This window comes from Calliopsis andreniformis, chromosome 8 (genome assembly GCF_051401765.1).
Source record: "Calliopsis andreniformis isolate RMS-2024a chromosome 8, iyCalAndr_principal, whole genome shotgun sequence".
Lineage (NCBI taxonomy): Eukaryota > Metazoa > Arthropoda > Insecta > Hymenoptera > Andrenidae > Calliopsis > Calliopsis andreniformis.
In genome coordinates, this window is record NC_135069.1 from 5,985,111 (window position 1) to 6,010,398 (window position 25,288).

At 40.4% G+C, this 25,288-nt stretch overlaps 1 protein-coding gene across 1 annotated transcript in view; it reads left to right on the top strand.

The window, feature by feature from the left end:
• The first annotated feature begins 9,125 nt into the window (after positions 1 to 9,125).
• Positions 9,126 to 25,288, top strand: part of LOC143182616 (1-phosphatidylinositol 4,5-bisphosphate phosphodiesterase epsilon-1) — a 31,328-nt gene continuing 15,165 nt past the window's right edge. The window contains exons 1-6 of the mRNA XM_076383737.1: positions 9,126 to 9,433; positions 10,069 to 10,214; positions 13,101 to 13,296; positions 20,176 to 20,400; positions 21,528 to 21,755; positions 24,401 to 24,858. Of these exons, the coding sequence (XP_076239852.1) occupies positions 10,192 to 10,214; positions 13,101 to 13,296; positions 20,176 to 20,400; positions 21,528 to 21,755; positions 24,401 to 24,858 (1,130 nt within the window). The 5' untranslated portion in view covers positions 9,126 to 9,433; positions 10,069 to 10,191. The remainder of the gene's footprint in view (positions 9,434 to 10,068; positions 10,215 to 13,100; positions 13,297 to 20,175; positions 20,401 to 21,527; positions 21,756 to 24,400; positions 24,859 to 25,288) is intronic.

Sequence of the window (25,288 nt, forward strand, 5' to 3'; positions counted from 1 at the left end):
TTATTTCGAGGGCTGTCGATGGAGGATAAACGAACACTGAAACAATGGAGCAAATTGAAGAATAGACATAAAACACAAGAAACATTTATCCTGTAAAACTTCATCATCACTTTTTTACTCGCTAGCTAGTTTAAAAGGATCTTCGAAAAAATTCAATTTAGAGATGTGAGAGTGAAGAGTTCTGTGAAGATGAAAACATTTTCGCCAACTGATCGTAAACTGATGACTGCTACTGTACATTTTCCAAGTCGAAACAGTTCGACATTCTGTTCCAGGGACTCATATTTAAAAATTGGGGTAAATTAAAGAATGCTGTATATTTGATGTGTCTTTTGAGGGAAAAAAGGGTTCATTCGAAAAATCCGAATGGATTTAGATTCAGTATTTGATAGTGGTTGCACGCTCCAATCAAAGATTCTCGAGAGAAACTTGAATACTGAAAAAGGAGGTGGAACAGGGTTCATAAGCGATATTAAACGAGAAGCTCGCAATCAGGTGGTCGCAAGGAATAGAAACGCAGATACTGGCGAATTTTCCGGCCGGTTATGTCAGCTTTAAAGCGCGCTCGATACTGCACCATAATATCCGCAGCACAAAAACTACATCCGGTGCGCGATGAAAAAGTAAAAAGGTGCGGAAACGGGTAGAAAACCAACAAAACGATGTCGAATGGGAACTTTCGAAAGAGGTTTACGGGTTTGGGCCCATTTGCGTTATCAGGTGAATTTTTTCTCTTTCCAAATCGAGGTCCGCGGTGAATATCGATTTCTGCCCTCGGTTTCGACGATACCCATTCAATCGAAGAGAGTGTCAAATGGTTTTCAAGCGAATTATTCCATACGCCATGAGCTTTTAACCCCCTTGTGTGCTTCATAAAAAAACACGCACAGAAATGAGAGATATTCTTGCGTGAAGGAAAAAAGTTTTCAAAACAAATTGTTTTCAAATTGGAACGTTAAAATTGTTTCCCTACTCTAGAGGCATGGGTGAAAAAACGCGATAGTCAGCTAGAACGCGCACCAATTCGATTGTATAAGTGATGCTAAACGAATTAACAAATATCTCCCTCGCTTCGCTGGTACGAAAATTAAATTGCACAGATTTGCCTTTGTTTTGCCGATATAAAACTTGATGAACAGGGTTCACTCGTTTATTTGCCAAACCGCTGTAGAGTCATAGAATGAGCTGCCTAACAAGTGAAGCAGTGCGCGTGGTTCGATTCTAAGCAAACACGAAATGGATAGAAGAATCGAATATAAAAGGCCTGATTTGACCTCGAATAGGTGGACTAGAAATTTCATTATTTTGGGTGTTTTAAATCTGATTTTTAGTGGGTAATGTTTTATGTCGAATGAGTTTATTTTTCTGATGAGGGGATTGGGGTGACTCGCGACAGGGTGATGCCAAAATATATTGCATACAAGTGGAATACATACTGCCTGACCATTTCTCTTATTTATGTGTCGAAAGACATCCCTGTGATTTTAACGTGCGATTGGATGCGTGGAAAATTTAAACCATGCACAATTTTAATTGAGAACTTGTGGATTCCTATTTAAAAAAAAAGTAGACACTTTTACGTTTGGATCTATAGCTTCACAACAATCTTGAATTCTTTAATGATTCATTTACAAAGAAGGACAAGACCAGAAGCCAAATTCGTGCTCCAGAACAATTTGTTACAAAACAGCGCGAAAGTTGGCGGAATCTGTGCGTTCGGTAAAAGAGGAAATGTATCCTCCAATTAGTCAACGACGCTGGAAGTTTGTTTCAATAAGAACACGAGCACCGCCCTCGAGACTAATAAACCTGAAAAGTTAGTGAACATTCTCGCCGTCCCCGCGGAGTTTTCCTTCCCCGATGCACTGCCGTCGCTTTCATAAAATCTGCGGCGGAAAAACAGGACACGGTACAATATCGTGTGCACTGTACCAAGTGCAAACGAGATAAACTTCTTTAGCGTGGAATGAGTTTAAATGGAAATGCCTTGGATATTATTCTGCTCTCTGTTCTTTCGTCTTCTGCATAATATGTCCCGCGTGTCATATGTGCCTATTCGTATAGCGAATGAGAGCTTCACAGGTTTTTCAAAATTAACACTGATATTCAAGGTTGTCGTACCTTAGACCATGTACACTTACAGACACGGCGTCAGATAATTTCCCTGAAGCACAGTTGAATTAAAAGCTGAGCTTACTCGTTTAATCAAATCTCTTAATTCGTTCCAAGAAGTGATGACCGAATTTATCACACACAGTAGTCCCTCGTTATTGGCTACGTGAGCCTACAGCGAAGAGACATTATTTTATGCGAGAGAATATAATGGAATACAATGTTGGTGTTGAATGAAAAATTCATTATGTCCTGCTGATAAGGTGGTCGTGAAATATGGACAGAGGGTCTTTTTAAATGGAAAATGAAGTGGCAGTAGCAACGCTTTGTCATTACTCTACCACAGAAGACGAGTTTCTAAAAGTATCGAATAGGATAACATCTGTCATTCATTCAGACGAGGATGAAGTACTGTCTTCAAAGAAAACATTAATTAACATATTCATCGACTCGAAAGTAGTTTTAACTTCTCCCCTCAGGCAAACATAAAGTAGTACGATGAATTATCATCGAGTTAATTTATGAACGAGAAAAATGGATGCTGGATTCAACCATTTTTAGTGAAAAGAACTTCCCCAGTATTATGGAAATCACGGCCTTGGCCACATGCAGCAGATAGAAGTGGTATTGCATTTCGATTCTGTTTTTCTCGCTTCTCTCCATGGAATTACTGGTTACCGCGTTAAAGCGAAGGACAGGCATAGTTACACAGCAGTTAGGGTCGTCTTTAGCTCGTTTCCGGTTGCTCGGTTACCAGAGTGTTGGCAAACACGGGGAATTTCGATGGAAGTATCTTCTCTGTGGTATCTTCAGCCACCTTTTAACTTCCGTCAGAGGCACAAAGAGACTCGATCTTGCATGGAGGAAAGTTCAAACACTACGAACGACTACTTGGCGAATTACTACACTAAGAATTCAGGTGAACAAAATTCTGCTCCCAAGTCTAAACCCTCTGTTTTGAGTTCCTCAAAGTTCCACCACTCTATTTCTTCAATGTCTATTTTTTTCCGCAAAATATCACCCCCAGAGGTGGCAAAAGTACCACGTTTCCTTGTCACCAGACGACAAGACGAACAAATGAAATTTTCTCTCGATAAGGGTCCTCGATTGAATTCTGTGAAGCAGAGGGTTAAGTCAGGGGCGCAAAGAGAGTTTTCAGAAGACGCCAAGACTGCAGCGGTCTGACGTTTAATCCGGAAAGAACGACGAAACAGAAATTAACATCGCTCCATGGAGGGCCGTTAAATTTACCGCTGCATTCTGTCGGCGACAGTTCTCGGCTGCCAGTGGCGAGGTTCTCGCTTTAAGAGTTAACACGGCTCCGTTTCTCGAAGCTCTATGGCTGACATCACACTCCCCCCGAATAACGCCCATCTCGTTCATGAACGCTGTTCGATGAAACCTTGCTCGTTCTCTCGTAATTCGGTCACTTTGCATCGATGCACGATTTTCCGCGTCACCCAGTACACGTGCAGCTAAACACTAATTTGCTAATGTGATGACGTACACGGTGGAACCTTGTATTGATACGCAAAGCAGTATTGGATTCGAGTAAATGATTGAACAATGACTGCAATCAATTTAATTGATGCTGATGTGTGTTAGAGTAATGCATCGAGTGGTGGCATTTCGTGTCTGCTATGTGTTATGGAAACATATGATTTAAATGAGAATGTAGGATATATTGGTATTAAATGGTCGATGGGAGTCATTATTGGGTTATCGGAGATGCATTATTTAATTGGAACGTTGTAAGTGGGTAACAAGGAGCGCTGGAAAACAAGTTTAAACGATTACCAAGAATGCAAATTATTACACCTAATTTATACTTATTTCTTCACAATTTTGTTAAGTATTATTTTATTAACAAAAATGATTTTTCACTGATAATCAACCTGTAAGCTCCAGTCAGATACAAGAACTCACAAATTAGTCCACAAGTAACCAAAACCCTAGATAATTGTAAAAATTACTGTAACATATTTTTTCCTCTAATCTGCCTCATTTATAACTTTCATTTTACTCTGAATTTAATTCTCTCATTCAATTCCCCCAATTCCACCAAAAAAAGTAAAACATCCCCAGGATTAGATGTACTTAGTTCAATAATTCTTCGCGAACAAGTTCGTGAGTCGTTGTATATCTGTTTCCTCCATAACAGAGTGAAAACAGATTTCTCCAAAGAGCCCAGATCCTCCTTGATCCTTCCTTAATTTCCTCCCGAACTTTCGCCTATCCCCTTGAACCTTCTTTCACTCGTTCGTCGATAAATTCGAGTTAGTGAATCACCTCTTGCCCTTTGGCTTTCAGGTCAGCAAAAGGACGCAAGCATCCTTGAAGGAGACAAAAGGGGTGGGCTCTGAGTCGGGGTGAGGGCTACAAGAAGCGAGGCGAAAACTGTCCCAGTGATCCTGCCCCCTGTGGAGGTCAATGGAGCCGTCCTGATGCAGGCTGCAAAACTACGTGGGGATTACCCGTCGTGGTCGTCGGGCTGATTTCAACGGTGAGACCAGTGGCGATTCCACCCGAGGGGTGGAAACGCCGTTCTCATCACCGCCAACGGCGAACAGTGCAACCACTTCCGCTTCCTCCACCCCACGTGGCCGAACCATTACCTGATAAGGTTGGTCCGAAGATTTAATCGCACCCTTCGACGATCCTTTAAGATACATCTCTTTGATCGTATCTAGGAGCCTTTAACTCCCCTTTGGTCGTAGTACACATAAATCTCATAACTCTGAGGGGTGAAAAGGAGGTATGAGAAAAGAAAGTAGAAGTACTTCGATCAATGGAGAAAGCAAAGGTTGATATTTTTATTTATAACACTCTTGGTTATGAGACACTTTCGATATTTGGTATTAGACAAATCTGAAACTTCGAAAATTTGTAAAACTCTATGTTTCTAAGACTGAAGGTTTAATCATTTGAAAATTTGAATAATTTGAAATTTTTAAATTTAAATAATTTGAATATTTGAGAGTTTGAGAAATTACAAAATTCAAATATTTGAAAATTCGAGAAATTACAAAGTTCAAATATTTGAAATTTTGAACAATTACAAAATTCAAATATTTAAAATTTTGAACAATTATAAAATTTAAATATTTAAAAATTTGAAACTTGAGAATTTGAAATCCGTCGAAAAGATAGAAAAACTGTAGTAGGGATGTTCTACTACCGCCAAATTTCAGATGCAATATATGAGTAAAAATATTTTTGAATAATTTCGAAATGCAATTAATCACCTCACGTGTTCTTCGTAATAGATTTTACCTCTCCAATGGTGCACGTAAATTCCATAATGACACACTATTTGTCGCACGCAAGCCTCCCTTTTATAACGGAACATTAAAATGTCTCGTTATAAATCGAATTACGAAAATGCTTTCATCGTTCGCGTTACTAATTTCATTCCTCGCGATAATGTGATTCAGATATTTGATAGCCTTTAAAACTCTGAATATTATGACAAACGGCTGCTCTTTCGACTTTTAATTCGCCTTTTGCTATCAGTTTCCCATTATCTAAATGATATTCCTATTATTTACCACCCTTTCCAACGTGTCACTCCTACGCAATTTTTCGTCACGAAATTGTATAGTATTATCGACGCGAGCTCCATTCCCTAACCGACAGCGAGGCCCATTCATCGTGTTCACAACTTTATCGAGTCACGTATCAATCATGTGAACGCGACATTAGATTCCAAAAGACAGACACTCTGCCAATATTTGCAGACATCGCTTTGAATACTTCTTCCTTCGTGTTGTCTTATCATTACCTGATTGTATCGATTTGTCAGTCAACTCGGCGCACACTAAAAGCACTAATTAGCCTACCGTTCTATGTCTACGTTCTCCCGTGCTTACTCAAAGGATCGAAGACACTTTGGCGCTGGTTTGCATGAAAATATTGCTTCAAATGTATCGTGAAAATGACAAGACCTCCCGGGGATAATATACATTCCTTTGAACACAAAAGAAGCGATGGAAGCATGCACTAAATGAAACTTGGATATATCCCAAACGAAGAATAAACAAACGCTACGCCATCGCAGTAACACGTTTTATCGCGTTGAAATTATCTCTCGAATCCACGGCAAAGGTATTTGTGCTCATATTAGGATCCCTCTCTCTGGTTCTCGTTACCTTCTCATATTTCCCTCATCTTTTCTTCTGTCCATCCCTGTGCTTTTATCGAAGCTCCTGTTTCCTATGCCACAGAGAGCTACGTGTACGCGGAATGCTTCGTTTTTCGTCTTCCGTGGCTCCAACAGCCGCAACAGAAATTTTCCTCGCAGAGATGTCTCCTTCGAGCATAATAATTTAACCGAAGGCAAGCCTGCGTCGCGCGCTTCATATAATTTCATTCCTTCGATGCTCTTCCCTGAAGGAACCAGCTGGCTGCTTCATGGGCGCAAATGAAATTTCATTCTCGCGACCGCAGCCAAACATTTCTCGCTCGAAAAGAGTCCCTCGTATTTCTCGGTGGATCGTGTTTACAGGCTGCTCCGTGGAGCTTCATCGGAGATCGAGGATCGTTAATCATGTTTACTCCTCTGAGTCCTGTCGCGTGCATTGTTTTACGAATCCACGAACAATTGCATTGTCGAGCGCGCTGCTGCACGATAGGCACCAGTCTAAATGAATTTCGCCGAAAATCCTTTGACTGTGAAATGTAATGCAACGTCGAGTACACGAATTATGCAGGGAATTTTGCGCCCAGTTGCTATTGGATGGTAATTAACTCTTAGTGAGCGACGTTTCGATAAATTGCACAGTGGGTAATGCTAGATTCGAGTGGCTGGATGAAGTTATTTTAGTTGCTTTTGGATCAATTTTATTTAGGTCAGGCGGCTATTTTTGGGGATAGAAGGTGCAGAGATATTTGAGTCACACATTAACCAAATTGACTCTTTAAAATAAAAATATTTATAATCATCTCAAATATGGAAAATTAAGAGTCCATCAAGTAATTTGGTACTAAAATATTGTAAAATTTAGAAAATGGAATTTTGATCACTTTAACTTGTGAACGATTCGTTTGAAAATAAATTTCAAGATATGGGACTAAATTTCAAGCTTGGGGACTGTGCTTGGCGCCAAATTTGAAGCTTCAAACTTGACTAGCTTTTATTTGAAAAACCAGAGGATTGAGACTTTTCAATTTCTTTCATTTTGAAAAGTTCGATCCTCAGGCAAGGATGCAAATTTTCTATACCATAAACTTCAAATACGTATTCACGTGGCAGCTCCCATTAGAGCTTCAAAATTTAATCATGCAAAATCAGCAAAACCTCCATGGGATTGGAAATGATTGACTCTACACGTCTGTACCTTCGAAGTATGAAAAAAGTTCGATTCCTCCTTCGCCCCAAGGTGTCTTTTATTTAAATTTCTCCAGACGATGTGGCTGAAGTATTCCTTAATTAAAGCTCGGGCAACAAAACTTGAACAGAAGTAGAGTTTACTGGAAACCAAGAGCAGATTCCTTCGAACAAACATACTCTGAATTAACGGAGTCCCGATGTAGACGTATATCCATTTACTTAATTTGCTTGATCCCTCATCCTTTCTGGTGTTCCAGAGAACCAGAGATACAGAAAATTATGAAATTTCATCTGTCATTCTTTGTGACTTTAAAAAGGAAGGGGCGGACAAGGGGAGAGAGCTAGCCCATTTTTCCACTGATTAAAAAAGCACGACGTGCAGAGAAAATGAATTCCACCCATTTTAAATCATCTAAATTATATGGGTAATTCATTTAACGACTCGAAACATGGGAAAGAAAATCCAAACAGCGGGCCACGCTCGTCGATCCACCTTCTAAATCCGTGGTTACTCACTTCGAGCGAGACTCTCAGGTTAAACACGCAATACATCGTGTTCCATGGGAGCCAAGCGGTCCCGGGTTATGAATTGCTTTAATAACAACGCGATCCCCAATACGTGTACGACCGAATGCGTCGAATTGCTCGGGAAACGCCTCTTGCCGCCACAAATGGACGCCACTCGCGCATTTTCTAGCCTCCACTCGTGTGCACGTATTATATGCCCGTGCACGACCGAGTCTCGACGAAGTCCCGCCAATCTTAATTATTTTCCCCGAAACTGGGGCAGATTTAACGTCGTCCACATGCTTCGAATAACACTCTAATGCGAGCACTTTTTTCCACCCTGCATCTCTCACCCTCGGATCGTTGTGGCCCGACCAGAAGAAAAACCGATCCCTAGCTGCACCAGTTACCGTAACCGTTTCGTTTAATGGCATCTGGTAAAAACAGAAACTGCGATTTTGTATGATCTCAAGTGAATAAGTAGTTCAGGGAAGATCTGGTGGGTCAGGGGTCAGTATTTTTGATAATTCTTTATGAGAAATGTTTGAGGGAAGTGACAGAAGTTAATTCAATTTTCTTGAACTGGATTGGTTGTATGTCTATTTTGCTTGTAAATTATTGCTCGTTCTTCTGCGATTTTTGAGTGTCAATCTTGATCTTTAAAAGACACCATAAATGTAATAATATTTTTAATGTCAATTAGAGTACACGGTCTGCTTTAATGTCTGAATTTACAGACGAAGCATGAGAAAGCTTGCGACCTATTTTTAAAGATTCAAGGAAAAGTAGAAACTCCGCTACCCCGATGCCCTTAAAATTTCAAATTCATTCCCCTGGACTGCCGTTTAAAATGGGCCAAGTCAGGAGCGATATTCTCCGTGAAGATAAATTTATTAAAGTTTAAACAACGAGCAGCTTCGTCTGTGACCCGACACAAGCTGAAGCAGAAATTCCTGGTTATTACGTCTACGCGTTCCATTATTATTCTTTGAGTGAAGTTTCAGCGGACGCAATAGAAGGATCCGCCCCCGACCGGGGAAGAATTAATTTGACAAAAAAAAACAAGGCGCCGAGGCCGCGGCTGTTGAATGTAACTTTTCGCGCGCGGGACGGGACAAAAAAGGGGCGAGAATGTTAAAGTCAGCGTACGATGTTTAATTAGAGCTGGAGAAGCGGCCGCAGCCGCAGCCGCCTCGGAGCTCTGAGGAGCTGGAGGATCTGCACAAGTTGCTGCACTTCCCCGAGGAGGTGGCTCTCAGGTTGACGGAGATCGAGTACCAGCTGTTCTACCAGGTGCCCCCGCAAGAATACCTCCGGCACGTGGCGCAAGACCAGGCAACGCAGAAATCACCTGCAAGGCCACCCCCGTCGCCGAGTCACAGCTACTGCAGCCCCAGCACAGCCAACAGCTCGACCCAGACCGAGAAAGAGCCGAACTGGTCCGTCTCCAATTCGGTCCAGACGCTCATCAATCGTTTTAATGAGGTGACTCCTTTCACCCTGTTTTATCGCTCTGTCTACATTTTTTACGAGACAAAATACGCTGATTCTTACTGGCGGTTCCTTCATCACACTTTGGGGTTCCTTTTAGCTTTCGTGCTCTGGCCAAATTGTCACAGACAGGAATATAATCAAGGACCCAGTCGCCCTATCAGAAATAAATTTCTGATCAGTTTAATATTTAAATGCATGACTGAAATTTATTTTGAAAAAAATTTGTTCCAAAAAGTTAGTAAATAATTGTTAGCTACTTTGATATTTATAAGTGAAATTTAATAGGGGGTAGTCAGATATAATTTAAGCGATCAGGTATTGCTTCTTCTATATATTTTATTTTAGGAACTAAATTATGATTTGATTATTACTATTTTCGAACTTGATTAATTCTTTCGTAAATACATTAGGAAAGCCATTATATTTTTATGTGAGACAGTATTGTTAGAAGTCAAAGAAGTTTATCAAAAAAATATGGAAGATTAGAATTGAGATGCAACTGGGATTAAATTGATCCAAACAGTGCAGAAGGGTTAAAATGATCTTAAAATTGTTTGAGAAATAGGTGCACTATTCTTGTCTTCCATATTCACGAGTTTAATTGGCGCCACTTGTTGTGTGTTTAGGTAAGCTTATGGGTCACTCACGCGATAACAAACGGCACGACAATAGAAGAAAAGCAGGCAGTACTGTCCTGTCTCCTGCGAGTAGCTCAGACCTGTTGGAACACTGGAAACTTTAACTCCGCCATGGAAATTATCGCTGGCCTTAAGTAAGTACCTATTGTTTCATCATTTCGTCGCTTAATCTCTCGTAATACTAAGATAATGAGCAGTGATTCTGCATGCTAGTATGTATGAGAATTGTGTCTGACATGGGACTTATTCTACTGCCAGCGTGTATTAGCCAGACAGGCGCAACAGATCAGTAGAATGAGTTCTCAAGTCAGACACACCTCAAGTAGTACATTTTAGACGTTTTCTTAATAATTAATGATTTAAAAAAGAAGTCTCAAATGAAATTTCAATATTCTTGATCTTCCACTTATTTTGGCATATAGAATCAGTTTTTAAAAATTCTAGTACCTATTATCGAGCACTCTGTATACTATAATAATGGAAACAAAATTAATTGATCGCTCAGATTCCATTTTCTCTAGCTTGGCTTCGAATTGATAGATTGAATATTTGCAAATAAAATTCTGCAATAAGTATCACAGAATATTAATAACATTAACCATATAATGAAGTTCTCCTGTGGCACTCTTTGTTCATTTTGCTCCTCAATTTTGCAGAACCAAGGTCTCGGTATAACGTCATTAAACGAAATTGTGCTCATTAGTCTCCTAGATTCTATGGTCGAGAATTATATCTTGAATTAAATTCCCGTAGCATCCAGAAATAATGTCGTTCCTCTTTCGCGAAACTTCCATTAATATCTACGGTTTAATAACTGCACTATGTGCATGAATTTCACGATGTGGCATCAATCGTTCTATCAACTCTGCAATGCAGAACATCTAATATCATTAACAGGAAAGTAGAGCATGAAAGGACCTTCTCAAGTGAACAGCCCCTCGAGGATAAAAATCATAGAACAAGTAATAAACTATTCAATCCTCAGGACATTACTTTGCATCACTAAGCTATGGATCTTTGTGCAAAATCATATTTTTATAAATACAGCTAGAAATGAAATATAAATAGAATTTTGCTACGTACCACGTACTTTTTTGTGGATTTAAATTTTTATTAAATGCATAAAGATCTACTGTTCAATTGTAGGATAGAGTAAAGTGGACATAGGCACAGTTTACAAAAAGTGGAAATCATAAACCTAGTAGTAATACCCTTTAATACTCGGAAGGCAAATCGTTTTCAGCGAACGTAGGAGATGAATGCAAGATTATTCTGACTCATAATAAAATTTCTATTGCAAACTATTTTGGGGGAAGGATTATATGCAAAAATATAGTTTGAACTTCATACACTTCATTTTATTTTAGTTTTCTGTACATCTGATACATGAAATAAGTATATCTCTTGTATGAATCTAATAAATAAATTCATTAGAGCTTTGACATCTTGTACTATATTCAGGGTCAAAGTGATCTTGCATTCGTCGTACAAGGGTTAAAGCATTGTGTCAGTCGAGTCAGCACTGTCCAAGTGCAAACATATTCCTCCTGCGATCACAAGCTTGGATTTACAGTATTCCTTGCCACAGAATCACAGTTCACAAATAAGCTTCTACTGAGTGCACAATGTTTCCAGACAAAGAGTAGCAGCCATAACACAAACCAGAGGCATCAAACAAAATTCCCTGAAATCAAATTTCTCTTCTAGTGCACAGTTAAAGACTACAAGCAACGTTCATCTAAAGCTCGCTCAAAAGATAGCGCAGAACAACCTATATCACGTAGAAAAGCGTGACGTCAAAGCTGGAAATGCTATGCAATAATCATCCCTCGGAAACCGTCTCTGTCTTATCCACCCCTCCCAGGCTCGCGAAATCAGCAGCCTCCTTAAAACAGCTTTGCGTCATTAGAACAGCCTCCAGCTATTCCTCCACATTCGCTGGTGGCACGAGGTCGGCCTCAAGTGGCAGCCGCGCTTTGAAAACGGATGTTATGGGAATAAAATAGTTCTTTCTTTTTTTCACTGCTCGACGTCGTAAAACTCATCGGACCGCGGTGACCCCAGAAGATAAAAGTTCACAGCGCACAACTGAGATCGCTGTTCTCGCTTACAATTTACCAGCGACACCAGCTACGAGCTCTTCTCGAGGGAGTTTCAGTTTCGGGAACTATGCGATTAACCGAATAGTTGGGATTTCACGTGCGCCACGGTATCGTGACCTACAACCTCGCAGGTAACCGCTCTGCGCGGAGGTCTTGAACGACGATACTCTTTAAAACGCGATATTAGTGCTGGAACTCGTCGTATGATACCAGTGGGCGGAGGATCGCGAATGGTTCACGTTCCAGCGTTATTGGGCAAACGTGTTCCTTCGCTTTTCGTTTCTAATTCGAGCGTAAATTGCGAATGAATTGCTTTCGAGGGAGATCGATCGCGAATCGATTTCGTTGTAATGCCTGGAGCGATTTAGGAAAATTGAAAAGTGTTCGGGGTTGTCCTGGGTGTGCAATTTGAATGTCAACCGTGTGCGAATGATAGCCTTATTTACGTAATCGGGAAATAAATTACAGGGAATTTTCAGCGCGAATTGTTGAAATGAAAAAGGAGCATGGAGTTGGTTACACGATTGCCATTGATCACTGTGCAGTGTCTCGTAACACTTGTGATGAGTGTGGCGTGATAGTGAACGTGTTAACCCATTTACTTTATTCAAATAGAATGAAGAGGAAAAATGTGTATTCCTTCTTTTTTTTTGATGATCTTATCATACAGCAGATGTGGAAGCAATTTTCAGTATTAATTTTACTTGAAATTGAAATAATTCACTCGGAATAACAACATTTTATATTCAGTAATGAAATAATCTCTCACCTCCAATATATTTTACGGGCTATTCCACCATTTAATGCAAATAGGTTGTTATTAATCGATGCTATCGGTTTATTTTACTCCCCCTACCAAAGTGTCGATATTAATTACTACTTTGAACATTCATTCAGCACGAATGCTGTCTGTTTCAGGTCGCACAAGCTGAAGACCTTTTGGAACAGCGTGGTCGAGCCAATACCAGTCCTGGAGACCCTGTCCTCCGCCCTTCTGTCCTCCGAGTATGAGGCTGCGCTCGCGCGAGCCCTGGCAATGCCAGAGTGTCCCGTGGTGCCATTCTTCGGGGCGTTCCTCAAGGAATTGCGGGAAGTCATCGCTTCCGAGTCCAAGGTAAACTATTAAACTCTGTTCCCCATATAATAACTGTTAGAACTCGTCCAGCGATTGGCTGGCCTGAAAAACTCGCCGACGAACCTTGAAACTTTTCCACTGACGTCGAGGGACGGGGACAGTAACGACCAGACAGAGTTTCAAAGCCAAGACAAAGCTTCGTCCAACCCTTTATTGTGTCACGCCTGCACGACCTAGGTTCTAAAAAATTGAACTTCACGGCTAGAAATTCAATTGATAAATTTCGGTGCTGGCAGTGGCGAAAGTTTGGGACTGTGCCTCCACTGTACTTCTTCTCCCCTTTGAACTGTCGATAAGTTTGAATTTATATTGGTTCACACTACGTGATGAGGGATGAGGTAAACGTGATGCATGGCAATAAGGGGAATCAATATTGCGAGCGTCTTTTCGGTGAATTTGGAACGTGGATTCTGGTGGACATATTGAAAGAAGTCACCAAGGAAAGGGAGATTTAACGAAAAAAGTCAATCGAGTAGAGGCTAGTAGATTTGTTAAACTTTTATGGTAGAAAAGAAGAGTAATTTAAGGAACGTTCGAGTGACACAGAATTAAGAATATTTAATAACTCTGTAGATTGCAGGCTCAAAAAGAGGAAGCATTATTTTCCAAAAATGGTTCTAATTCTCGAGCTTGAACCATTAACTTCTACACACGCGTATGGAGCAGGCTTACGGATTCTCCGAAGTAGATTAAATTGATCTCAGTTTGCAAACTCCTTGTCCGACCCTCTGAAGTATCTTCAGTGCTCGATTATGACGTAGAACCGAGGCAAATGGTCTACGAGTCTCTGATGAATTCTCATAATCTCGGTGCATTCCATTGCTGATAGATATCCAAGTAGATTTGTGCTACATTAGTAACAAGAAGGATCAATGGACTCTGAGTTTCAAATATGGAACATTGAGATTCAAGCATTATGAATAATGAGACTTTGGTTTATTGACTATTCTTTTATTAGATTCCCTTATGAACAGACTCAGCATGCTTACTTCTGGTTCTGATTTTAGACTGCACGACTGACTTTGACTGACGATAACTCCACGAAAAATCATCGTAGGATCGTGATCCTTTTTTTAAATTAAAGTTTGAGGTCTCTACTGTAAGGTACTATGCCTCAATTTCAGTTTCAATACACCTTTGCTACTGTAACTCCATAAGACTTAGGGATTATTTATCGTATTGAAACTTCCAAAGTTTGACGAAATGTACGGGCTTCCCAGAATTTTTTTCGGGAGTGCCTCTTACAGGAGCATATAGTTCGATCCTTCCCCTTTAATTTAAAAAAAAGATCAAGTCGCTGTGATTTTTTTTCGCAAAGTTACACCACTTCAAAGCAATCCTTGTATTTGGATAGATATGCGGTAGTGCCAATACATGGCAAAAATACAGGACCTACTTTAAAGTGCTGTAACTTGATGAAAAAAAATCGCACTGACTTGATCTTTTTTTTAAATTAAAGGGAAAGATTCCTATTTTATGCTTCTGTAAAGCAAATCTCCGAACAAAATTTTTCCTAGTCTGTGCATTCGGTCAAAGTTGGCAATTTTCAACACGACAAATTGCAAAGTTTGACAAAATGCAAGGACTCGCCCAAATTTTTTTCAGAAATGCAGTTTCCAGGAGCATATAGGCTGAACCTTCCTCTTCAATTTAAAAAAAAGATCAATTCGCTGCGATTTTTTTTCGCAGAGTTACAGCTCTTCATAGTAACCCTTGTATTTTTGCTCTGTATTGGCATTACCCCCTCCAGTATCAAAATGCAAGGGTTACTTTAAATTACTGTAACTTTACGAAAAAAAATCGTAGCAACTTGATCTTTTTCTTAAATTGAAGAGGAAGGATCACACTATGTGGTACTGTAAACTGCATCTTCGGTACAAATTTTCGGGAGTCTCTGCATTTTGTCAAACTTTGCAATTTACCGTAATGAAAATTGCCAACTTTGACGGGATGCACAGACTTGGTAAAATTTTTTCCGGGGATGCCGTTTCCAGTGCCATAATATTCGATCCTTCCCCTTTAATTTAAAAGAAAGATCAAGTCGCTGCGATTTTTTTTCGCAGAGTTACAGCTCTTCAAAGTAACCCTTGTATTTTTGCCATGTATTGGCATTACCCCCTCCGGTATCAAAATGCAAGGGTTACTTTGAAGTACTGTAACTTTATGAAAAAAAATCGTAGCTACTTGATCTTTTTTATAAATTGAAGAGGAAGGATCACACTATATGGTATTGTAAACTGCATCTTCGGAAAAAATTTTTGCGAGTCTCTGAGTTTTGTCAAACTTTGCAATTTACCGTAATGAAAATTGCCAACTTTGACGGGATGCACAGACTTGGTGAAATTTTTTCTGGGGATGCCGTTTCCAGTACCATAATATTCGATCCTTTCCCTTTAATTTAAAAAAAAGATCAAGAGACTGCGATTTTTTTTCGCAAAGTTACAGGTCTTCAAAATAACCCTTGTATTTTGATTGCACACGCAGTGGTGCCACTATATGGCAAAAATGCAAGGGTTACTTTAAAGTACTGTAACTTTACGAAAAAAAATCGCACTGACTTGATTCTTTTTTTAAATTAAAGGGAAAGGATCACACATTATGCTCCTCTAAACGGCATTCCCGGAAAAAATTCTAGGAAGTCCATACATTTCGTCAAACTTTGGAATTTTCAATACTTATACAAGTAACTTAAAAAAATCATGATCCTAGGATGATTTAAAAAAAAAAAATAAAAACATATAGTGCCAAATATTTTTACGAAAAAATATCTGTAGATAGTTACATGGGTAGTATTCCCTATACACAATAATTTTCCCTAATTAAATCTAGAGCCCCTAGGAGAGAAAAGCGCCACAAAAGACGTGACGACAAGTCACAGTGCGCTCATCGCTCCTCGAAACATATCAAGTAGCTAAGTAAGATACAGTGGACACGATAGATCGAACGATCTCTCGCAGTGAAGTACACGTACGATCTGGCAACCGTCCAAGGAGGTTCCCTCGATAAAATCCGCACATTCTGCCGGCGTGTCTCTCGACGAAAGCGTCGAAGCATGGAATACGAGCAGCGAACGAGGGCAAAGGTTGCCCCGGAGATACGGCGGAGAGCTACTCAAATTACCAACCCCTTTCCTTTCGTTTGACCACTTTAAAAGCGAAAAAAACAGCGATACGAGCCGGCAGGGTTGAATCGTTGAAACCGGAGTACAACCAGCGCACGCCAAAGGCGCCCTCCCCTTCGTACCCTCTGCCCGCGATATTTCTCGGATTCCCGTACCGACGATTCAACATCGGTGATTACAAAGGAGGAAAGTGGCTCTTGGGCCGAGGAATATTAAACCGTTGCAGCAGGCTCGCTACCGACCGTGTGTTTGAAGCTCGTTCTTAGCGTATGATCGATGCTGAAGAGTGACAATGCACCAGTGGTTGTTGAAATACAGGATGTCCTAAAAATGATGGTACAAGGGGGTGACTCTACATGAAGAGTGTAAAATAAAAATTGTTGGTATTGTGCTTCGTTTTCGAGAAAGTTTATTTTGAATTTTGATCGAGTATAAGTGTACTCAACTATAGTTTTAGGACAGATTCACACTATCTGCCTAGACCAGGTTTGTAGAGAGTTTCAACTTTATTTGTACTTTCGAGAATAGGGCCTACTGCTGCACTGCTGTACTCTTCAACCATCCAAAACTGTATTTACATACGCTTGCACCTGACAATAATTCCAACCCAGTTTTCTCAAAAACGAAGCACAATATTAAAAAAGTTTATATAGAATAATGATTTTTGAAAAATATTAATTTTCGACATATTTTTCATGTAGAATCACCGCCTTTCTGGTTGTACCATAAATTCTGGGACACCCTGTATACTGTTTTAGATTAAACGAGATATCGAGGCTAAGGGTGGTTCCAGGGGGTTCCATATGAGGGGAAAGTTAAAGCAATATTGAGGTAACTTATTTCAATCCATTGTGAAGGAAAGTTGGACTCCCTGTAGATGTGTATCTATAGGTGGAAGTGTTTGAGAATTAGCATCTTGAATCTCTATGAATATTATCAAGGCAGTTTCCATGGTTTAAGTTCTAAACTCATCTACTTCCAGCTTTCCTGCTATAGAATTTTAGTTGTTAGAATTTTTAGGATAAATTGAAACTTAAGCAGCGTTAATATCTCGTGACACCACTACAAGATCGAATGCTGTTCTCGCTTAAAGCAAGGGATTAATGGAAAGATACAGAGAAGATTCAGCGAAGATAATTCTTTTATGCTGCATCAACGAAAATGGAGAAGAAGGAGGCATATGTAGCGATAAGGTTAGGGGTTTCTATCGGCCTCCAGCAGCGATGATGGTTGTAGGCCGGCGGAAACTACTTGCTCTTGTTGCTAATGATCGCCACCTTGGAAGACGTCGAGCTGTGGACCAGTTTCCTTGAATACTTTAACGAGCAACATTCTCACGGCGCGTAAAGATTTCTTCCACCATTATGTGCTTTCTTTCGTTATCTGGGGACGTCTGTTGTCTATTTTAATAGCCTCAGCGTTTTCCAGCTGATGCGCGCAGAATAGCAAAATAACTTGCATTATAATGACGAGTTACAAATCGTCGAAAGAAGGTTCAACGTAGTCAATATAAATCAGTGAGTCGAAGAACAGTGCAAGTCCACAATCAGCAAATTCCAAATAATCTATAATCTAGGAGTATATAAAATGCATAGAATTACACACTGAAATCAAATATCTCAACGCGTGATTTTTGGACTTGTACTGTTCTATTAGTGTCTGTGCTATCTATACAAATTTATTCTCGATCGATTTCAGGATTTAAAAATACTCAAACTTTCAAACTATTCAAGTTTTCATATCTCCAAATCTCTCAAGAAACTAACCACCCATTACTGAGACCTCTACTATTAAATGAGTTATTTAAACTCCTTCAGTGGCTCCATCACCAAAGCAAAACTCATAACGATAAAGCTCCACTCGTCATCGAGGACACACCTCCAGCCCTCGCCCTAACAGTCCAATTTTTCGCTTCAATAATAACGCGATCGAGCACTTGGCGTCAACGGAGACGAATTTCGCTCTGTCCGCGCGATATCGCTTCAGAATTTGCATAAACGCGAGGGGCGTATGGTAGCGGTGCTGGTCGCCTCGTGTGGAAGCGATTTCGCGAGATTTCGCCCACGCAGCGCACGAAAGCGTAAAGCAGTTAAGCGAAACGCTGATAAGTTCGTTTACGATAAAGGCACGCTGACTTGTGCTTAGACGACTGCGGTTCAGTCGGCAGTGTGCACTGCTAGGGGCCACGGTATCTTCCAGGCAAGTGGACATTCTCCAATCCGATCCGCTGCCCTGCTTCATAATGCTCTTTCCCTCGCGCAGCCTGGGGATAAACCTTGGTCACGTCACGTTCGCTGTTACGAGGACGTAGACCTCTTTCGTGAGGAACTCGTGACGGTCCTCAGGGTCAAAGGGGGAGGGGAAATGAACGAAACGATTCGAGGATACTTGAAGAAGGGCTGCGTTACGAGTTGCTCGGCAATTGACGATTCAGTTTCGAAGCGATGCTTGAACTCGAAAGCAGACTCTGCTGTAAGGAATCGCTATGGAAAGAAACGCTTTCGTTGTTTCGAATGCAGTTGGGGAAATGGGACACTGAAGAATTGTGGGCGACGGGGCAGATGTTTGAGCAAGGTACCCTTCACGAATGGGAATACAGAGCGTAGAGAGCTTCGGTTTCGGAGAAGAGGAAACATATTGATGATAAAAATTTCGAGGGTATTGGGTTTCAAGAGCCAGAGAAGCTGCTGTGTTTGTGAGTGATGTAATGAGTGCTTAAGAATTCGAATTGTTGAATTTGGGAGTACAATATAAATGGTAATGTTAAATCAATCGTGATTTAGTACATATTTTAGAATCGGGAATTTAGGGAAATTGTAACAAGCATGAGTAAACTTTTATGAGGCTGAGTAAAAAGTTCATCGTTGATTTTAATCAAACTTTGCTCGTTCATAAAAACAATATTAAAGAGCGACTTTTTTTTATTTGATCTGACATCGAAGTGTAAAGTACTTCAGAAGTTTCATCCCTCCCTGTGACATCATTGTAGAAATTACTGAAGATACAGAAAGAACCTTCAGGCAAAATATTCTACAGTTTTTTTTAAGGTAAATTAAAGGTGAATAGTTATTATCGTCCTTAGAATATAGAATTATTTCTACTGAAGTAACATTTACAGTGTTGATTTATACTTTGAATGTTTATGGTGATTAATATGTATGAAGAAGAATTTCAAAAATTCTATTACGTTCGCGATGCAGTTGGACTCAACACACCGTGCATAAAACAGTCACCTTTCATGAGGATCAAAGTGCAAACGATCATTGGGTTCATAAAAGATAACTGCCCTGGTAATAGAACGCCAGACGTTAATGGATCAAATGGATGAACTTTCGGCCAACGTTTGGTACAGAGAGTCTGCTGTTAAATGTACAGTCTTTGTAAAATACTATGTACGGATATCTCTCTGAAATTTTTACAGAACTATCAACAAATAATTCATACAACTCTAACTACCCATATTAAAATACTTTTCAAGAATTTATGCAAGCTTATCTTCCATAATTCCTCCATAAAAACCAAGAATATTAATTTTCTGCCAAGGTATACAAAATGTACAATTTTTACATTCCCCTCTATTTCACAAAGACGATCCAACGAAATTGAAATTGAATCTGCTTTAAGTTAAAATAAAAATTTAATTATATATAAACACAGGGAATGCAAGCTTTGAAATTCTGAACAATAAGGTTTGAAATTGCAGTGAAATGATTTAATAAAAGGACCATATTTTCTAGCTTCAGTCCCAGTACGAGTTCAAGGAAATTCGAGGATCGCCACGAACCAAGGATGCCGATCTCGAGAAGATATCCTCCCCAGGGCAAACCGCGAAGATCGGCGTCGATAGCAATACGGAATCGTCCCCGGAATGTAACTCGAGAAAAAGTTCCTTGAAGAAGCAGGAGAGCACTCCCGTCCGTGATACACAGTCAGTCCTCGAGAAGGTCGCCGAATATCATAAGGTAAAATAAGCTCCCCCACCCTCGAACGATATCACAAGACTCCATCTTCGTTGAAGAAGTAGGTTGTAGGTACCTCTTAACTTGCGTCGTGCGCTTGGAAAGTATACCAAACAAATTTCAATTTCATCAGTTCATTTTAATTTCAATGAGCTGATGCATCCTCCGAATCATTCGCGAAATCGGCTAATAATTACGAAGGGAAATGCAGTGAAATATTTATGACGAGAAGTTCTGAACATCAAGTTGTTTATGCTGTGCTAGGAGCCCTATGCATTTTTTATGCCACGCTGAAGAGCGTGAAATTCTTTAATTTAACAGAGAAAATAAGCGTAGGAGAATAGAAGGCAGCATCTAGGTGGTTGATAGCAGGATGAAGAAGAGGAGGAAAATACATGTGTTTCCTCAGTCAGGCAAATTACACTGCCATCATTCTCTTTGAGCTCGCGGTTCTGCAAAATATGTAGTGACGTGATTGCTAATTCAGTGTTGACAACGATACAGGTAGTCGAAGATTGAAGAGGCGAAGAACGGGATTCATTCAAATTAGATTCATCAGGGTATACTTTCATGAATTGAGTGTTGCCTTTCTTCGAAACGAGCATGAAATTCTTTCCTTATAAAAAATACCTTCTTGCTAGCTTCAAAAGATGATAGTTAAGACAATTCCAAGCTCCTAAAATTAAAACACGAAACAATTTAAAAAGGAAGTCTATTGGAACTTTAAACAGTGCAGATATTATATTTAAAATTGAAATTCGATATTTATGCAGGGTGTTAAAAAAAGTGTAGAAACTTAAAAAAGTTGATTTTTTTAATCTGGAAACACTTATTTTTAACACCCTGTAGATAGAAGACCCCAGAAAATCGATATCAATTAAGGGTGGAAAAAATTCAATTAGATTTTCCGCGTTATAGAAGCGCCATAACATTAGTCTACCATATGTGGTGTAGCCAGCGGTTCAAGTAACTGTTCACCTGATTACTTCGGGCGTCGTAAACACGTTTGTTTATGGTTAAACGAGCATAGAGGCGCCAGGAGATGGTCGAGGGTACTGTGTTAAATTCATGAGCCGTATCGTCGAAATGTTTCGAAATATTCATGGGAACGGTCGCGTTTCCTGTTTCAGCATCGACACGCCCGCGGCAGAGATGCAACGACCGGCTCGCTGCACCGCACGCTGAGCTTTCACACGACCGCGATCGAGCAAACGTACATGGCCGAAGAATGCGACGAGAACGATTATCACCTCGATCTCGATTCGTACAAACCGGTGCAGCCGATCACGAGTGACCATGGGGTTGCATTATTTCCAGTTGCAGCCCCACACACGGGAATGGACCTCCATCTTCTGCAGGTGAATATTCAGTTCGAAGAAAGTAGCGCAAAGTAGATTCCTTCTATCCCCTTTTAAATTAGAATAGTATGTTGGTAGAATTGAAATTTGCATGTTTTTATTGGGTATCGATTAATGTATTAGAGACAGAATTTGGTTCGTCAAAGGGTAGGCAGATCCATTGTGCACGAACTAGCATGAACTTAATTGTCTGGATTGTAAGGGCTGTGTTTGAGAATGTGACTATTGTTCTCAATGCTTTGTGAGAAAACTAGTGTGGTCGTATGACTTGAGCATGAATTAGTTGTGGGTGAATCGGGCGAAGGTGGTTACTTCGTGAGGGGAAAGTGAACTGTAGAAGAAAGTAAGTCTAAATTACTAAAAAAGTAAGAAGAAAAAGTAGCAAAGATAATAAAATCGAAAATAATATTTCAAATTAAAATCATGAGATCTACGAACAAAATTATAAGAATTTAAGTAGTACACGCCTGTATTTGGGCAGACGGGATAAGGATCACCACACTAAAACATTCCCAACCGAGTGAAAACAGTAACAATTAAATAACTAATTATTTAAAATTAAAGTCAAGAAATATACAAAAACTAATTTATAGGAAATAAAGATTTAAGTAGTACAGGTCAGTATTTTATCAGAAGAGACAAGAATCACCACACTAAAAAATTCTCAACCAAGTGGAACCAGTAGCAATTAAATACCTAATAATTTAAAACAAAAATCATGAAATCTAGGAACCAATCTATAGGAAATAACACTTTAAGTAGTATAGGTCAGTATTTTGTCCGACGAGACAAGAATCAGCTCGCTCAAAAATTTCTCAGCGAAGTGAAATATACAGCAATTAAATAACTCATCATTTTCAATAGTTTCAATTGAAACTACTTAAACTCTACGTTCCAGTTACAAAGAATGGTAATCACAAGTAGCAAAGCACAGCGTATGGTCAGACGCGATGCAACGCCAGAAAGCGATCGTGTTCTATGAAAACCAGCAATTTATTCCCATCGCGTTCGCTCATGTACGCTCAAAACCAGCGTCGACAGAAGCTGTGAAAGGGATTGAGCATAAAACACGACCTTACCCTCGGATGATTTCGAAATATTAATATCCCGGCGTCCAGCTATTTTTCTAGTCGCCCGGACGTGCCGTGGTATTGAGATAAAAGGCATCGTCGGTGTAATTTTCCTGCGCTTCAAAAGGATTTCAAAGGGGCCACGCTCGTGCTGTGTTACCGCGGCTGTATTTCCCAGAAATTCGCGAGAGAGCTAGAGAGAAGAAGAGGGAAAGAGAGGGAAAGAGAGCTGGGATGCAAAGATCTAGACGTAATAGGGGGAAGCTGCCAGAAATGAAAAGGATTAAAGGTGGAAGACGTCGGGGGAGACTGGCAACGCGAAACTGGGTCAACCTTTCGATGGAAGTCACTTTTTGTTAATTGGCTGCGTTAACAGAGACCTCGGAAAGGAGGGAATCAGCAGTCGTAACGCGTAGGAGAGCCAGAGACGTCTTTGAACACTGAAAGGGTTGGGTAATCATTTTTTCTAACACGAAACGTGCTCTCCCACGGTGTGAGAGATTATGAGATATTAACACTTCTCAGAAAGACAAAATTAAATTGAACCTCTAAAGTAAAACTAACGCAGAAGAAAAAAAAGTGTATTAAATATTTCTTTAAATAATATTTGTGATACAGTGTCACGCTAAACTGAAATCCAAGAGGAATGAATTCTTTCTCTGGAAAAGCTTCTTCACTCTTCATTTAATTTTTAAAACGACCCTCCTTCCCCTCAATCACACACACGAAACGCATAAACCCATCAACTTATCGCGTCCAAGTCGTTTCACTCGGCAAGCCCATCCATAACTATTTCAAGCATATCGAGTACATCTGGAAACGATGCACTAGGTTGCATTATTGATTCCTTCGTAACGTAAACTCATTCAAGTGCAGTCGACGGAGGCGGAGCGGTAAAAGGGTAATAAAGCGTATGTAAGCAAACGAGACTCGGTCGTCCATCGCCGATGGGCGTCCTCTGCCGTAAATTAACGTTCCAGACGAAAATAAATAATTTGGCCCCGCGTGTAACGCTTTTATAAGTGTCCACGCGAGAGCTGCACTCAGGTTCGACCGCGTAAAAGCCACGCTAAGTGCATTAGAGGTTCCATCAGCGTTATAAACACGGCCGCGTACTGCGCCGCAGTACGATTCCGGTTCACCACAGAGCTGAGCGAACGCCATTGATCTTAATAACACAGAAATAACAGTCAACGAAACACCACAGAGAAAATTTTCGTCAATTCTTCTTTGCATTTCGTAACATCGTTTCGACACGCCCTACACGAGCAGATTAAATCTTTAACGAGCCTCTAATGTGCCAGTCGGTTACAGCACATCGACTTCACGCGTTAACGTGAAAGGCTAAGGGAATGGAGAGGGCATAACGAAACGAGCAATTAGGAACCATCTGGGAGCGAGTGGAATTGGAAATTTCGGTGTAGCAGAGCGATCGATAGGCCACAGTCACCTGGATTTGATACCCATGCAATCGCTTTGCTCTTTCAAGTCCCCCTAAATATCCACCCCATCTCAGTAATCTGAGAATCATTGATCGACAGTCTCGACGAACTCTCAAGGTCTTGGTTTTCTTAGGTTCTGCATCATGGGACGACTCTGGTGCACTGGGACTGCGAGAGCGGTACCACGAGGACAGCCTTGGTGTTCGCGCGAGTGGACCGAGCTTGTGGGACCTTCGTCTGGGAGAAGCCACCCTGGAGTCCTCTGAAGACTGCTCAGCTGAGCGGCACAGCCTCCACAGAGTTTTCCCTGGCTGCTAATCCAGAGGTGACGCTGCCAGTAGGTTTGGTAGGAAGGTACGCGACGCAACAGTCGGACTGCGCTTCCGTGACGCTCGAGGAGGGATTCCTGGATCTGAGCACCGTGAAGGAAGTGATGATCGGCTGCTGTGATCGGGACAGGGAGGCAGACCTCAGGAGCATTTGCAAGAGGTACGGCCTACCAGGCTCAGACTCATGCATCGGCCTCATGTACGGCTCAAATCTGCCGGACAATCGACTGATCTTTCTCCTTTGTCCTCCTGCCCTCAGCAAGTAAGTAGAAATATCAACCATTCGAGTGTAGAGTACTTTGTAAGTAGACTGCGGATTTTTATGCGATTTCAAGTTTTCATAAACAAGGGTACATTGATGGGATCTGTGTAAAAATGTGTTTCATCCTTTCAGTATTATAATTCTGTAGTTTTTATCTTCGACACTACGATTTTTCATGTTTTCTATATTTTTTAATATGATATACATTCTGTAACATGTTGCACATTTCAAATTTCTATAAATGCATAAAAATCCGCAGTCTATAGCACTTAGCTGTCCGAAATATGTAGGGCTTGTAGAGTAGAGATTTGTGTATTATATTTCTTTTACTGTGGATAATGTGGGTGGTGGAAAATTGTTTAATCGTGTAACCAAAGGAAAAATACACAAGATTTTCAAAATTTTGAAGTTTTTAAACTTGCAGATTTTC